The following is a 14855-nucleotide window of genomic DNA, read 5'->3' on the forward strand; positions in this document are numbered from 1 at the left end:
TTATGTAAAGCTCAAATGGAGCAGAGACACCTCTCTTCGTTTTCTCCAGTTGTTGACAGAACAACACCTTCTACAAAGAGATTGCCTTTCCCTGATCTGAATTACTATACATTTTTCTTGAAATACAGAAGGCAAGTTGCACACAGCTGTCTTAATTCTCATTATTCCCTTTTATTATCTCATTTCCTCATTTATTAAATGGGCATGATTTGCTATAATCAGTCATCTATTTTCTCTCAGTTTTTACTGTCCAGTGGTTAAAAATGGATTCCTGGCAAAGATTCCCTACTACTTTGCTTTTGTTGGAAATATGGTGACATTTTAGAGCTTTTTCCTGAGATTTCCTGTGGCCCTCCAGCTAATCTTATCCTTCTTAGTGTTCTCTTTCCTGTCCTTATCCTTTTATACAATATGATAGCATGCTGCATACTGGCTAAGCAAAGTAAAATGCCCCCTTCCGCCACCATACCTTCTTATGAACAAAAGTAGATATTGATTGGCTCACAAACCACAATGTAAACTTACCCTAAGGTAACAGGACACTGACCATGGAAGAAAAGGTGTCCTTCTATAGCATAAGGTATCATTGTTTTCTTACTGAAATGAGTTCACATTTGTTAAACCAAGCTGTAGATGTATGGCTATGGAATGCAAATGGTCGGTAACCTCTTAACAAGGTTTATAAAATACATTTAAAATGCGGTGTGTAGGGCTTCCCTGGTGGCGCAGTGGTTGAGAGTCTGCCTGCTGATGCAGGGGACACGGGTTTGTGCCCCGGTCTGGGAAGATCCCACATGCCGCGGAGCGGCTGGGCCCGCTGGGCCTGCGCATCCGGAGCCTGTGCTCCGCAACGGGAGAGGCCACAGCGGTGAGAGGGCTGTGGCGTGTAATTGAATCCATTTCCATAAAATGGAAAATGTGGCGTGTAATTGAATCTTGCTTTAAAAAAAAATTTAGTCTGATGATCAGCTGCCTTTGAATTGAAAAGTTTCCTCCATTTATATTTATATGGTCAAGATTTAGTCTATCATCTTGCTATTAGTTTTCTATTTTGCTTTTTCTTCTTCCTTTTGTTTTTCTGTTCCTTTCCTGCCTTCTTTTGGGCTAATTGGATATTTTAGTATTTCACTTTATCTATTAGCTTTTTAGCTATACCCCTTTTCATTATCTTCTTCTTTTGAGTAGTTGCTATAGGTCTAACAATATGCATCCTTAACTCATCAGTCAACATTTTACCTCCTCTTACTTTACATTTCATACCTCATACATCATGCTTCCTACTTCACCTTTTCTCTTTCTTACCTCACACCTGACACTTCCCACTTTTTGCTTCATATTTCATGTTACAACAGTGTAATTCCATTTACAAATCCCCCTCCTTTGTCCTATTGTCTTGTATTTTGCTTCTACATCCATTATAAACTCCAACTTAGTGTTATTATTTTTGCTTTGAACAGTCAGTTGTCTTTTATGTAAATTATGTGAAGAATGAAAACATGGGCTTTTTTTTTTTTTTTCGGTACACGGGCCTCTCACTGTTGTGGCCTCTCCCGCTGTGGAGCACAGGCTCCGGACGCGCAGGCTCAGCGGCCATGGCTCACGGGCCCAGCCACTCCGCGGCATGAGGGATCTTCCCGGACCGGGGCACGAACCCGTGTCCCCTGCATCGGCAGGCAGACTCTCAACCACTGAGCCACGAGGGAAGCCCCAACATGGGCTTTTATATTTATTATTTACCATGCCTGGTACTGTTTATTCCTTACCAGAGACTCAAATTCCATCTCATATTGTTTCCCTTTGGTCTTTCTCTTTAGCATTTCTTATAGTTCACATTTACTGGGGACAGATTCTCTCAGCCTACTTTTAATTGAAAATGTCTATTTCGCTCATTTTCTTTCAGCATTTCAAAGACGTGGTTTCACAGTGTTCTGGCCTCCATTGTTTCTGATGAGAAGTCACATATTACTATCCTTGTTTTCCCTATGTAATGCTTCATTTTTCCTTGGGCTGCTTTCAAGATTTTCTTTTGATTTTTAGCAGTTTAACCCTTGAAGCGTAGTTGTGGTTCTTTTTATCCTGCTTGTGATTCACTGAGGTTCTTGGATCTGCAAGTCAGTGTTTTTCATTAGATTTGGGAAGTCTTCAAGCATTATTTCTCTAAATATTTTTTTCTGCCTCAATCTCATTCCCCTTCTTGGACTATTACTGCACGTATATTAAACCATTTGATATTGTCCCACAGATATCTGAGGCTCTGTTTATTTTCCTTTCATCTTTTTTCTTCTGTTCTTCAAATTGGATAAATTCTTTTGATTTGTTAATTGGTTATTCTGTCACCTTCTATCTGATGTTAGGTTTTCCAGGGAATTCTTTAATTTCAGTTATTGTACTTTTTAGTTCCAGAGTCTCCATTTTTTTATAGTTTATATTTTTCAGCTCAGAGCCCTATCTGTTTACTAATTAAAACACTATTTTCCCCTAAGTCTGAATAATAGCTGCATTTAGATCTTTACTTACTCTAACATAAGGGCTATTTAAGGTTTAGTTCTATTGACTGCCTTTTTCCTTTACTTTGAAACACATTTACCTGTTTCTTTATATGTCTAGTGATTTTTTATTGAATACTGGCCATTGTTTGCAGTATATTATAGACATCTAGGTTCTTTTCCTTTTTTCTGAAGAATGTTGGTTAATGCTTTTGGAAGTTTAGTTACTTGCTGATCACTTAGGTCTTACATTTTGTTACTGAGGGAAGCCCATGGCATTTCCCAAGCTCTTCTAATTTTAATTTGGTCAGACTTAATCTCTGAACTGTTTTCTCTGTAGACTTTTTCAGACCTTGATTTTAAGTTTTATTGGGGCGGTTCTAGGGAAGACTTACCAAATATTGACCAGATTATTTCGTAGTTTATCCTCACTGCCGTGGAAGGGGAAAGAGTGGGGTATGAAGATTTCTGATTTTTCTGTGAATTTTCTTTTTAAATCAGGGATTGTATTATACTTTAGTACTTAGTTCTGCCTAGTTGGTCATAATTAGGACTGTAGTAGATGTTTATTTTTTAAGAAATGAAGTTGTCAACTATGAGTTTTTCACATGTTCTTTTAGCTAAATTTAACTCTAGTAATTGAAATTAATACTTAATTACTAGGTGAAAGATATGCTTCTATTTTGATGGAATGTCTAAAGGTAGATTGTCTTTATTAGCTGTTATAGGTTTCTTCCCTTTTTCCATAAGATGCATGCTAAGTTGCCTCTGACATTTTACTTTCTCTGTGGCCCCCAAACAGAACTGGAAAAACTTGGCTTTAAATTAATGGCCGTAGCATCATGGGAGGTAGAGGCTTTCTCTACTTTCTTCATCATGTGAAGATAAGGACAATATCCTCAACAGAGCTAAAAGCATTCTGCGAAAACCCAAAGCAAGCGTAGGTGAAATGTGGAATGTCACAGCTGCCAGGGAAAATACAGCTCTAGGAAAAGTCTTAGTGGCAAAAAAATTGAAGTTCTTAATGAGAAGGAATCTAAAGTAAATTTAAGGAAAAGGAATTGTTCCTTTTCACTGTGGCCTAGGGGCAAAAGAACTAAAAATTTTTGGTTCAGTGTTGGTTTTTTTCTTTCTTTCTTCTTTTTTTTTTTTTAATTTGAAGGTGATAAATATATGTTTTAATTGAAGGTGAGGGAGAGAATAGGCAGTTTTAACTTTTAGATAAATAGGTATACAAAAATAGCATCTTAATCCACAATACATTGCTAGATATGAAGGACCAAGCTCAGTATTATTTTTAAATGTGATTGAGCAATTTTGGTGTGTATTTAGATGAGATAGTAAATATATTTTGTGAACCTAGAGGTTTTAATTGTTGGGACAAAAAACATTTGCGTCTTTTTTTATTGCATTCAACTAGGAAGGTGAATTGATTGCTCTTAGGTCTTTACACCTAAATAAGAGGTAGAAAATTACATTTCCCTGGCAGGATATAATGGTATATACAGTGCATATTTATGTCGTTGGTAGAGGCCAGCTTAAAGTAAATTAATGAAGCTTCCATCAGTTATTTTATCTGTATCCTCATTAGGAGCCAGCTTTTGGCAAAAAAAGAGGCCTGTTTCTTCCCATATGACACATACTCGCATGTTGCCTAGAATCTTCAGGCTTACCCAGGAAAATGTTAAAAACTGAAATAATTCATGTTTTCTTTTTAGGGCTCTCCCTTAGATGTTCTTAAAGATGAAAGAGTTCAGTACTGGATTGAGAATTATAGAAATTTATTAGATGCCTGGAGGTTTTGGCACAAACGAGCTGAATTTGATATTCACAGGAGTAAGTTGGATCCCAGTTCTAAGCCTTTAGCACAGGTAAGTACATTGTTTTGGAGAGAATCAAATTGTAACATGTACCTAATAGCCCAGCCAAAAAATAGAAGTGTTTACAGCATGTTATATAGGGTAAATTGAGGGTTCAATTTAATAAATTGTTATCAATATACTCATTCTTTTGCTCATGTTGAGTTCCCATGTCTTTATCTATCCCAGAGTGCACTTTGTCCTTAATCTTCCTGTTTTTTCGATCGTGCCACTTCCTAACAATCATCTCAGTGACTTGGGCTTTAGTCTGACACAGAGCAAACCACAGCAGGTCTAGAGCATCTTAGGCAAACCTAAATCAGTCCTAGGGTTGTCCAAGGATTTCTAATACATTCCAAGATCTTTCAGAATCTAAACTACTGTATGTTCTTACACATTCCACTTACATATTGACACTTTCTTCACTGTTATATGTAATAAGGCAGGAGTTGTTTCTTTAACAGTATATATATATATGTATATGTATATATGTCTAATTAGACATAGAAATTTATTTTTCTCTAAGCAGTAGTTTAAAAAAACATGAGATCAGCACTGTATATAAAATAAACAACAAGGATTTACTGTATAGCATAGGGAATATATTCGTGTTTTGTTATAATCTATAATGGAAAAGAATCTGAAAAAGTATATATATAACTGAATAACTTTGCTGTACACCTAAAACTAACACAGTATTGTAAGTCAACTATACTTCAATTAAAAAAAAGCAACGTGGGCTTCCCTGGTGGCACAGTTGTTGAGAGTCCGCCTGCTGATGCAGGGGACACGGGTTCGTGCCCTGGTCCGGGAAGATCCCACATGCCACGGAGCGGCTGGGCCCGTGAGCCATGGTCGCTGAGCCTGTGCGTCCGGAGTCTGTGCTCCGCAACGAGAGAGGCCACAGCAGTGAGAGGCCTGCGTACCTCAAAAAAAAAAAAAAAAGCAACGTGAGATCAATTATTACATAAAGCACTTGACGTGAAATCACTGTGTCTGAGTTCAGTCGTTAAATATCAGGTATATGCTCCATGTGAGCACTGGATGGTGCTATTTTCTTATTTTAGAAATTTGAGAAATTACTGTTTGTATTAAAACAACCTGAGTATTAATCAAATAGCAGTACATGATAATATTTGTTACTAATCTATATCATAAGTGTTCAAGAGTCTAGGAGTTTAATATAAAGGCGTAATGAACAGTTTATATTGCTATTATTCTAAAGTTTTAGCTATTATAGGATCCTTAACTCCTTTTTATCTTAGGAAATGAGAGTTTTATTTACAAGAAAATTTTGTTTAGGAGATAATATCATTGAACTTTGTATCAAAAGTCATAATGGGATATTTTGTAATATCCCAGGGTGAACTCTAAAGTCCTTGTTATTTTTTTCTGTAGATCACAGTGATGTTAGGAAGAATATAACTAAACAAAGGTAACAGAGAAGAAGTATTCAAATAATGTAACTGCTAAGTGGAAGTCTTAAATGAGAGCTCATCAACTTAGCAGATAAATTATTTTATAATACACAATAAAATTTAAAAATTATTTAAAAGTAATTTGTTAGGATCAGACTTTGATTATTTTATATTTATTTTATTCATAAAGTTTGCATTGTATTTATTTCTCCTTTCATTTGTTTTATAGGTGTTTGTGAGTTGCAATTTTTGTGGAAAGTCTATCTCCTACAGCTGCTCAACTGTGCCCCATCAGGGCAGAGGTTTTAGTCAGTATGGTGTCAGTGGCTCACCAACAAAATCTAAAGTCACAAGTTGCCCTGGCTGTCGAAAACCCCTTCCTCGATGTGCACTTTGCCTCATCAATATGGGAACACCTGTTTCTAGTTGTCCTGGTATGACATAATTCTACAGTATACTTTTTGGAGCTGAAATTGTTTCTACATAATTGATTTAATGTTGTAAATAAAAGACATACCCTCTTGAGTTTATATTATTTCTAAGAGCAAGCCGCTTTGCTGGCTTGAAGGTTTTTGTGTTCTCTATGAAATCTGTACATTAAAAGTAAAATCTATATCCATGATATCTCAGGTAATCTCACAGATGCTTGCCAATTTAACATTCGTGAGAAGAGCTTAAATATTAAATAATCTTATAACATTTTCTTACCACTTTTTCTAAAAGGAGCTCCCTCAAATTTTATGTTTAAAAGTCACTGTGGCCCCATCTAGTAACAAATACCTTGTGTGCATAAAGAATTTTTGATAGTCTCAAAGCACTTTGACATTTTCTCTTATTTCATGTTCAAAATCTACCTGTGAAAATATGTAGAGAATGTATTAACCTAGAAGTCAGATCCCTTTACTTCTAAGTTTTGGTGTTGGCTTCTGCTATATTTGTCAGCTACCTAGTAAATATATATACTTTTTTAATGGTTAGAAATATTAACATTGTTTACTGCTTAAAGTAAACATATAGAGAAAATTTTTGAGAACAGTAGATAATTGAATATAATGTACCTAGTGGCTAGAAACATTTCAGCTATTTATATAACTTGAAAATGATGCTATAGCAAAAAATTTAATGAAAAACATTTGAATATCTGGCATACTGGTAAATGAATAAGGAATAAAGAACTGAGTATGGTATTAGAATGCCTGTTGTAGTTCTGGCTCTGTGACATTTAGTCGGTGACCTTGAGAGTCACTTTAACGCTCTTACATATGAGGTGTTGGACTGGGAGATCCCTTCTAGTTGTGAAATTCTGGAATTCTGTTCTGTAGCTGGTTCTTGTAAATAGTCTGTTTTATTGTTACATTAACATCTGTGAAAGAGATTTGCTAGTATCATTAAGTTATTTTTCAACATAGTGCCTTTTTTTTAACAAATGCAATATGTGATGTTTTCAAATGCACATGTTAGTTTTGACTTAAGCTTTAATCAAGGCTTTTCATTTTTAACATTGCATGTTGATCACTTTTTTTACGTCCTTGATACAAATAAATAGAAAATAACAATTGGGAATAAAAATCTACTACAATGAAAGAACAAGGAGGCAAAATATAGCGTAAATAAGTTCTATGTGAACTGAGATACATAGAAATAGTTCAACTTAATATGTCTTTTGGACCATAAGCCTCAGGAAGCTGTAATGGCTAGAGTGCTGTTTCTTTTTGCTAGATACTAGCTTTTCAGTTTTTTCTATTTTTGAAATAGGTAAGAAAAGATAAAAGCAATTTTCTGGAATTTGAAGAAAATTAAATCATAAAACATTTTAAGTTCTCTGTTATAGAGACTGTTAATTTAACGAATATTCAACACCCAGGTTTATCAAGTCTTAACATTTTCTCATATTTGCTTCAAAAATTTTTTTCTAAATTTGCTTCAGAAATAATTTCTTTATATAGATTTGAGTACATGTTTAATGCACTAAGTTAAGGCTGATGTGCTAGGATGACTCAAAGATCCTCGTGGAGCTTATGGTATATAATGAGCATGGATAGCTAATGTAAAATAAGAAATTATATGTTCTAGAAAATAAATACTAGTCCAGAATCTTTTATCTGTCATTCCAAAATCTCTAAAGATCTGAAAAGCCAAAAAAAATTTTTTTTAATGAATTTAAAATAATCTCATTTGGCAAAAGAAAAAATCTGTTCAGAATTGACGTGAAGTTATTAAAGTTTTTATTTCTCTTGTTTATTTGTGAACATTCATATGTTTCACTGCAGAAATACTAATGTGTTTAATTACAAGATGGTACCTCAGACTTTTCCTGGAGGTGTTATATAATATTTGCTCATTATTTTCCTAACATCCCCAAAGATTCCAAATTCTGAAATGCATTTAGCTCTCTGAGGTGAATAAGGGGTATTATATAAAGAAAATGTTAGGAATTTTGAAAGAGGGTAACATTGCTTCTATCTGAAGCATATCTGAAAAACCTCAAAAAGAAGATGCCATTTAAGTTGGTCCTCTAAAGTCTGATAGATTTAAATATGTGAAGATTTTAGGGAAGCCTATCCAGGTTGTAGGCAAAGAGTACAAAGCATGAACTAAGGTAAAGAGATTAGTGAAGTTGATAAGTACAGAGTGTATGGGAACTACCAAGTGCATCAGTGTGACAGAGTCTAGGAAACAGTGTAGGAAAATTAAGGGAGCCTGAATCTGATCTTTAAAGGCATTACTGAGCTGAGTTAATTACAAAGTAATAAGCATTTTCTTTTTTTATTCTGTAAAATCAGAAAAATCTGAGTTCCAGAATAAAATAGGACCTGATAGAAATCAAATGTTGCCTCATGGCAGTTTAAAGATTTAGGTATACAAACCTCTGTGTTGCTTTGCCTGCAATTAGAGATGGCATCCATCCATCATGCTTTGTGATCCAAATGGCCAGAATTTCCATAAGCTTATTTAACTGGGGGTTACAAATTTTTACAGTCACTTGTGCTTTGAGGATTGGAACTCTATTGAAACTGTCTCACTGAGTTTATAGTTATAATGTTTATGTTATAAACAGTAATATTTAGCATTAAAAATTATAAGCGTTATTCAACAGTGTTTGTTTCGTAGCTGTTTTTCTAAGTGCTAGAAATGTTACAGTGAACAAAACAGATAAAAATCGCTGTCCTTATAGAGCTTAACTTCTAGGTATGATACATTTTTAAAAGTTAGATTATATATTCGTTTCTTACTCTTCTTTTTTTTATTATTATTGTTGTTGTTAGTGCCTAAGTGAAACTTTAGTTACCCTCAACTATTCTATAGCCTTTTCATAATTCACTATAAATCTTTTAAATTTAAAAGCTATTTGATCTTAAAATGCCTTCTCACATGGCAGTGAGGTAGAGCTGTTATTTTCAGCTTCATCAGAAACATAAGGATTAATTTGTTCTAGACTCAGTCTGTTTTCTCTTTGTATTCGAAGTTACAAAAACAAAGTGAAAATCACTAATGAGAACTATACACAAAGGTATAAAATACCTTATATTTAAAAGATCTGTATTTCCTTTTTCTCTTCTCTCTTTTTCTCTCTTTCATTATTACTTGTCTTTATGAAGGTTTTAGGAAGAATTTCAGTGTGTGTACATCTTAAATTCTTGAACCACCTTCACATCCTTTCATCTCCATACCATTAGCAAAAAGAGATGGGTATTTAAAATAATTGTTTACAAGACAATTGTGGTCATTACAGTGTGACCAGCAACGGCCCAGGTGAAATTTTGAACATAGCATTATGTCTTAATAGGTACACAATTGCTTAATTAAACTTAATATTTTTACTTACTCATTTTTCTTTTCTTGTCTCTAATTATATATGATCTTAAAATAATTTGATTTGCTGTTTTAGAACAAAATAAAACATATTAAGGTGGCCAAAATTAATAGAATGAGCATTTTTCAAGCACTAAAAGTTATGTAAATTTGTGTGTAGTTGTACATGTGTAAACGTACATGTGTAGTAACACATTTTTCTTCAAGTTTTTGTGAATAACAAATGTATAGTAATGTACTATACATGTACATCGTGTACAATGATAAATCAATCATCAGTGAGTCTTTTACTCTGCTTTAAGATAGCATTGTCTATACTAGTGCCTTGGATTGTTTCTCCCTACTTCATACCACCTCTTTGGGCTCTTCCCAAAGGTCATTATTGTCCTAAATTGTGTGTTAGTTTAGTCTCTTGCTTGTCTGTATAGTTTTTTTACACGATTACTGTCGTCTGTGTTTTAAATTCTATGTAAATGAGTCATACACATATGTCCTTCAACAAGCCTTTTTTGCTCAACATTGGAGTTGGGATTTTTTCTTCTTTTTTTTAGTTTCAATTATGCTGATTAATGTAGTGGTCATTTATTCCTTTTTTTAATTACTGCTTTGTATTCCATTTATGACTACACAAATTTTTCTATTCTACTATTGATGGACACTTGGTTTCCAGATTTTTACTGTTATGAACAGTGCTGCTATGAACATTCCTACATATGTCTCCTTTTACCATACACAGAAGTTTCTCCAGTGCATTTTCCTAGAAGTAGAATTGCTAAATCATACTATTTGGTAATGTTTTACTTAGGATTTTATTGTCTGTTCAGGAGGAAGATTGGCCTATAATCTTTCTCATATTGGCTTTGTCTGATTTTGTTAGCAAAGCTGTACCCACCTCATGAAGTGCATTGGGAAATTGCCCCTCTTTTCCTGTTCTTTGGAAAAGTTTGTGTAGATGAAAATTACCTGTTCTTTCAGTGTTTGGTAGAACTCACCTGTAAACTGGACTTGGTATTTTCTTTATGCGAAGTTTTTTAAACTACTGATTGTTTCTCTAAAATTGTTCATTCAGATTGCTTCTAAGTGGGTTTGATAATTTCTATTTTTCCATTTATTATTGACTATTAAAAATATAAGGAAACTGGTTATTTGGTATATTTTTCAATCTAAACTAGATTCTAGCATTAAAATTGCTGTTTCAGTATGATATGTGATTTGTATTTTGACATAATATTAGAAATACCTTTTAAGAAACTTTGAATAAAGTATTATGATATAGTTAATGAAGATCACTGTCTTTAACCCATAGGAGGCTCCAAATCAGATGAAAAAGTAGACTTGAGCAAAGACAAAAAATTAGCTCAGTTTAACAACTGGTTTACATGGTGTCACAATTGCAGACACGGTGGGCATGCTGGACACATGCTTAGTTGGTTCAGGTAATCAGCACATTCCTTCTTCTTTTAATTAATTAATTCTTTTAGCTGCATTGGGTCTTGTTGCTGTGCGCGGGCTTTCTCTAGTTGCAGCGAGCGGGGGCCACTCTTCGTTGCAATGCAGGGGCTTCTCATTACAGTGGCTCCTCTTGTTGCAGTGCGCAGGCTCTAGGGCGTGAAGGCTTCAGTAGTTGTGGCACGCGGGCCCAGTAGTTGTGGCTCGCGAGCTCAAGAGCGCAGGCTCAGTAGTTGTGGCGCACGGCTTAGTTGCTCCGCGGCATGTGGGATCTTCCCGGATCAGGGCTCAAACCTGTGTCCCCTGCATTGGCAGGTGGATTCTTAACCCCTGCGCCACCAGGGACGTCCCCATTCTTTCTTTAATAGGCTTGGAGTTAGAGGAGATAAAGCAGATGACCTTTTAAATAGTTCAGATTTATACAGCCAAAGGATGAATTTCTTTTATACTGTCACTTAAGTTAACAAAGGTGGTGTGAACATTTCTATCACTAGCCTATGTAATCTTAAACTATAAAATTAATACTTGTATAAGAAATTGTTTAAATATTATGTATGGGTTAAATATTTGAAAAGCATTATTTAACTTTACTTGAGGAAAGGATATATTTGCAGTTTTTTACGACTGACTGAATATCATATCATATATATAATATATAGTATGTAACTGAATTCAATGATAGAATACATGTCAAACTCCTATATTAGTTATCTCATAAATAAGTTTGCTATGTAGTAAGTATGCACTTCATACAGTGGAGACTCAAGACCATATTTAACTTTACTTTGAGTAGTATCAGTGGCCCTGTACTCTTCAGTGCTATACCTTTTACACCCAGTTTGTCACATTGGCTTTAATTTAAACTCTGAGCACATCCCTGTCACATTCATAACTGTAAATGAGATAGCTTATTATATATTTAGAAAGTAATGCTGTTCATTTTTCAGTAACTTGCTCCCCATGTTCAGGCTAGCACTTATTTCTAGTTTAATGCTTTTAATGCTTTTTGTCTTTGGGTTTTAATTCCTGTAATTTTCAAATGCCATTTGAAAAATTGCATTATAGATATCGATAGGTATATAGATAAATGTATGTATGTATGTGTAATTTAGATGTTTAACTGTGACTTGGCCTATTTTTCAGGGATCATGCCGAGTGTCCTGTGTCTGCATGCACGTGTAAATGTATGCAGTTGGATACAACAGGGAATCTGGTACCTGCAGAGACTGTCCAGCCATAAAATGTTATCCCCTAAAGAGGAACCTTCAAGTGTGGAGCTTTCTGATAGATGTCCTTCATAGCTCAGAAACATACCTCAGAACAAGTCACTCATGACTTTCCTGTAATGGGAAAATAAATCATTCTATCAAATCACCAATTTGATGTTTGAATGATTTTGATGTACTTCACAGAGACAAATGCTGCTGAAATGAACAGAGTGTGGGCATGAATTCTGTTCAGTAGGTTGGAAAAGTTCATTTTGGAAAGAACTTTTTAGGGTTTTGTTGAAATTATGAACACTGTGCAAACAGAGTTTCTGGAGTGACCAAGAACAGACCTTGAAACCATACTTTTTATGTTGCAATTGGTTATCTTTCAGTAAAATCTGTACACTTTTAAAATAGAATAATATGCCCAATTCAGTGATTCAGACAGTAGTTTAAGCTTACTCATGCTTAGATTCCTTCCAGATTAAATTTAAATTGTGGATTTTTACTTTTAGAATTAGAAAGCCCCCTACCCTACACTGGAGAATTATTTATCAAGGTGTGATTGATATATATATTTTTAAGGAGTCTCTTCTCTCATACACTTTCATTTTAAGATAAGAAATCTTTTGGCACAGACATTTATTGTCTTCCAAAGAAAAGTCAAAATTAAGAATGTATCTTACAACTTTTTCTCTTCTGAGGAGAAAAATATGCACCATTTCAAGGAAACGTATAAAATTTTCCCTTTCAACCTTTTGCTTTCCAATGTCCTTATTTGTCTTCAAAGATTTCTGTCCCTGTTAATTTATCATCTTATGCTCATCATCTGGAAGCATTTGGCTGAATACAAAGTGTATACAAGTCTATATGTGACCAACCATTCAGCATAATCTACGTCACTATGTCCTACTGTCGGATTCCCTCTTGCAGAATATCCTGTTTTTTCTAAGGTAGACTTTGAGATGTTGGGGAAACCAGAGTCACTTTGGAGATAATTTCACCTTTAATGTAAGTTTCTTAAAGTAAGTATATTTGGTCCAATTTAGGGACTTTATTTTCAAATTTTATTTTTTCCCTTTTCACAGCTAGATAGTTGGAAGAGAAATACAAAGGATTTGTAGCATCATCTGACATATGCAGAGGACTGAACTGAATTTCATAGTTGAAGTTGTACTTATAGAAAAATAAAAAGTAAGCCTAAAAATTATCTTACAGATTTTGAAGAAAGAAATATCTTAAACAAGAATTTTAGAAGCTTTCACGTTAGGAATTTTACCTGGTGAAACTAAGATCTGTTAGATTAATTTGAGGTATGACTTAAATCCTGAACAAAGGTGGATTAAATTTATTTTTTACTTTGAGATCTATTACAAAAGTCTCTTTTCTAGGAAAACATTGCATATCTACTCTAAACATCTCATCTAGATGACAATCTTTTGTTTAAAAGAAAGAACTGGGAATAGTTACAATCTTTTTTTTTTTTTAAACAAAGATTGTTATTAAGGGGACTTTTTCCAGTCTTCTAAGTAAATCTTACTGATTTCATTTTACTAAAACATAACCTTTACCTTTAAAGTTGCTTCAGTTGAAGTGTTTCTTTCAAATTTGCTCTGTCCAAAATATGAAAAGTCAGCTTTAGTGTCAAACTGTTATATACATTTTCATTTCTCCTTAGCTAAAGTAAGGTAAATTTTTGAATTGATGTTTAGAATAGAGTTATATCTAAAATACTTATAATTTTTGGAAGTACAATATAAGACATAAGCATAAAGTCTATTATATAATCTGCTTGTAATCACAGGATGACATTTTTAAGAATAACTTTATGCCTGTGTCAGCCTTCTAATATTTTCTGTGAAACCCAAATATTCATATAAGATGTCTATTATGCTTGTTTTGCATTTTATTGTATGTGGAACATGAAAATAGACTAATTTTTTCATTTTTATTACTTGGTCACTAATATTTGGGTTTATAAACTCAACGAGATATTTTACCTAAACATGTTCAATAGAAGTGTTTAATAAAAGTGTTTTATTATTTTTTTAAATTGAATAAAAATGGATTGAAGTCAACATGTCTAATCTAGAAATTATCTATGACCACTCTGCAAATAATCCAATAAAATAATAAAATAGTAGTTATTTTGATGGCAAATTTGATTCTTAGTCTTAGAAGTAACTTTTTTATAGACTCTGTTTTTCAGCTTTCCAGAATGGTTATTATTCATTAAAATGGTATATTTAAAAAGTATCTTTCTATTGTCAGTGCTACACCCAGTAAGTATTAGAGTGAGAAACAAATAGTCCTGCATTTAATTGCATGGCTGGATGTAATTTCAGTCACTCATTTGACTGCAGATATTCAAAGTATGGGTTTTGAAATTTAAATTATAATCCTAGTCCCAGTATCTTGGCCAAGTGGCTTGACCTTTTTGAGCTTCAATTTCCTAATATGTTAAAAGGTATAGAAATTCCTACCTCATAGGGTGACTGGGCATGTTAGGTGATGAAATAAACATGAAGTGTTATATCCGTCGCATAATGCTCTGTAAAAGGTAGTGCTTAACAGTCATTGTTACCTAATCTTTATTGGTTACTCATGTGTCAACACTTTTTA

The 14855-nt window shown here is 33.9% G+C and overlaps 1 protein-coding gene across 2 annotated transcripts in view; it reads left to right on the forward strand.

Moving 5' to 3' along the window:
• Positions 1-12403, forward strand: part of MIOS (meiosis regulator for oocyte development) — a 41350-nt gene extending 28947 nt beyond the window's left edge. For both annotated transcript variants that reach the window (XM_060157075.1, XM_060157076.1), the window contains 4 exons: positions 4205-4357; positions 5993-6197; positions 10883-11012; positions 12169-12403. In XM_060157075.1, coding sequence (XP_060013058.1) covers positions 4205-4357; positions 5993-6197; positions 10883-11012; positions 12169-12265 — 585 coding nt within the window. In that variant the 3' untranslated portion in view covers positions 12266-12403. The remainder of the gene's footprint in view (positions 1-4204; positions 4358-5992; positions 6198-10882; positions 11013-12168) is intronic.
• Positions 12404-14855: the final 2452 nt, after the last annotated feature.

This window comes from Lagenorhynchus albirostris, chromosome 8 (genome assembly GCF_949774975.1).
Source record: "Lagenorhynchus albirostris chromosome 8, mLagAlb1.1, whole genome shotgun sequence".
Taxonomy (NCBI): domain Eukaryota; kingdom Metazoa; phylum Chordata; class Mammalia; order Artiodactyla; family Delphinidae; genus Lagenorhynchus; species Lagenorhynchus albirostris.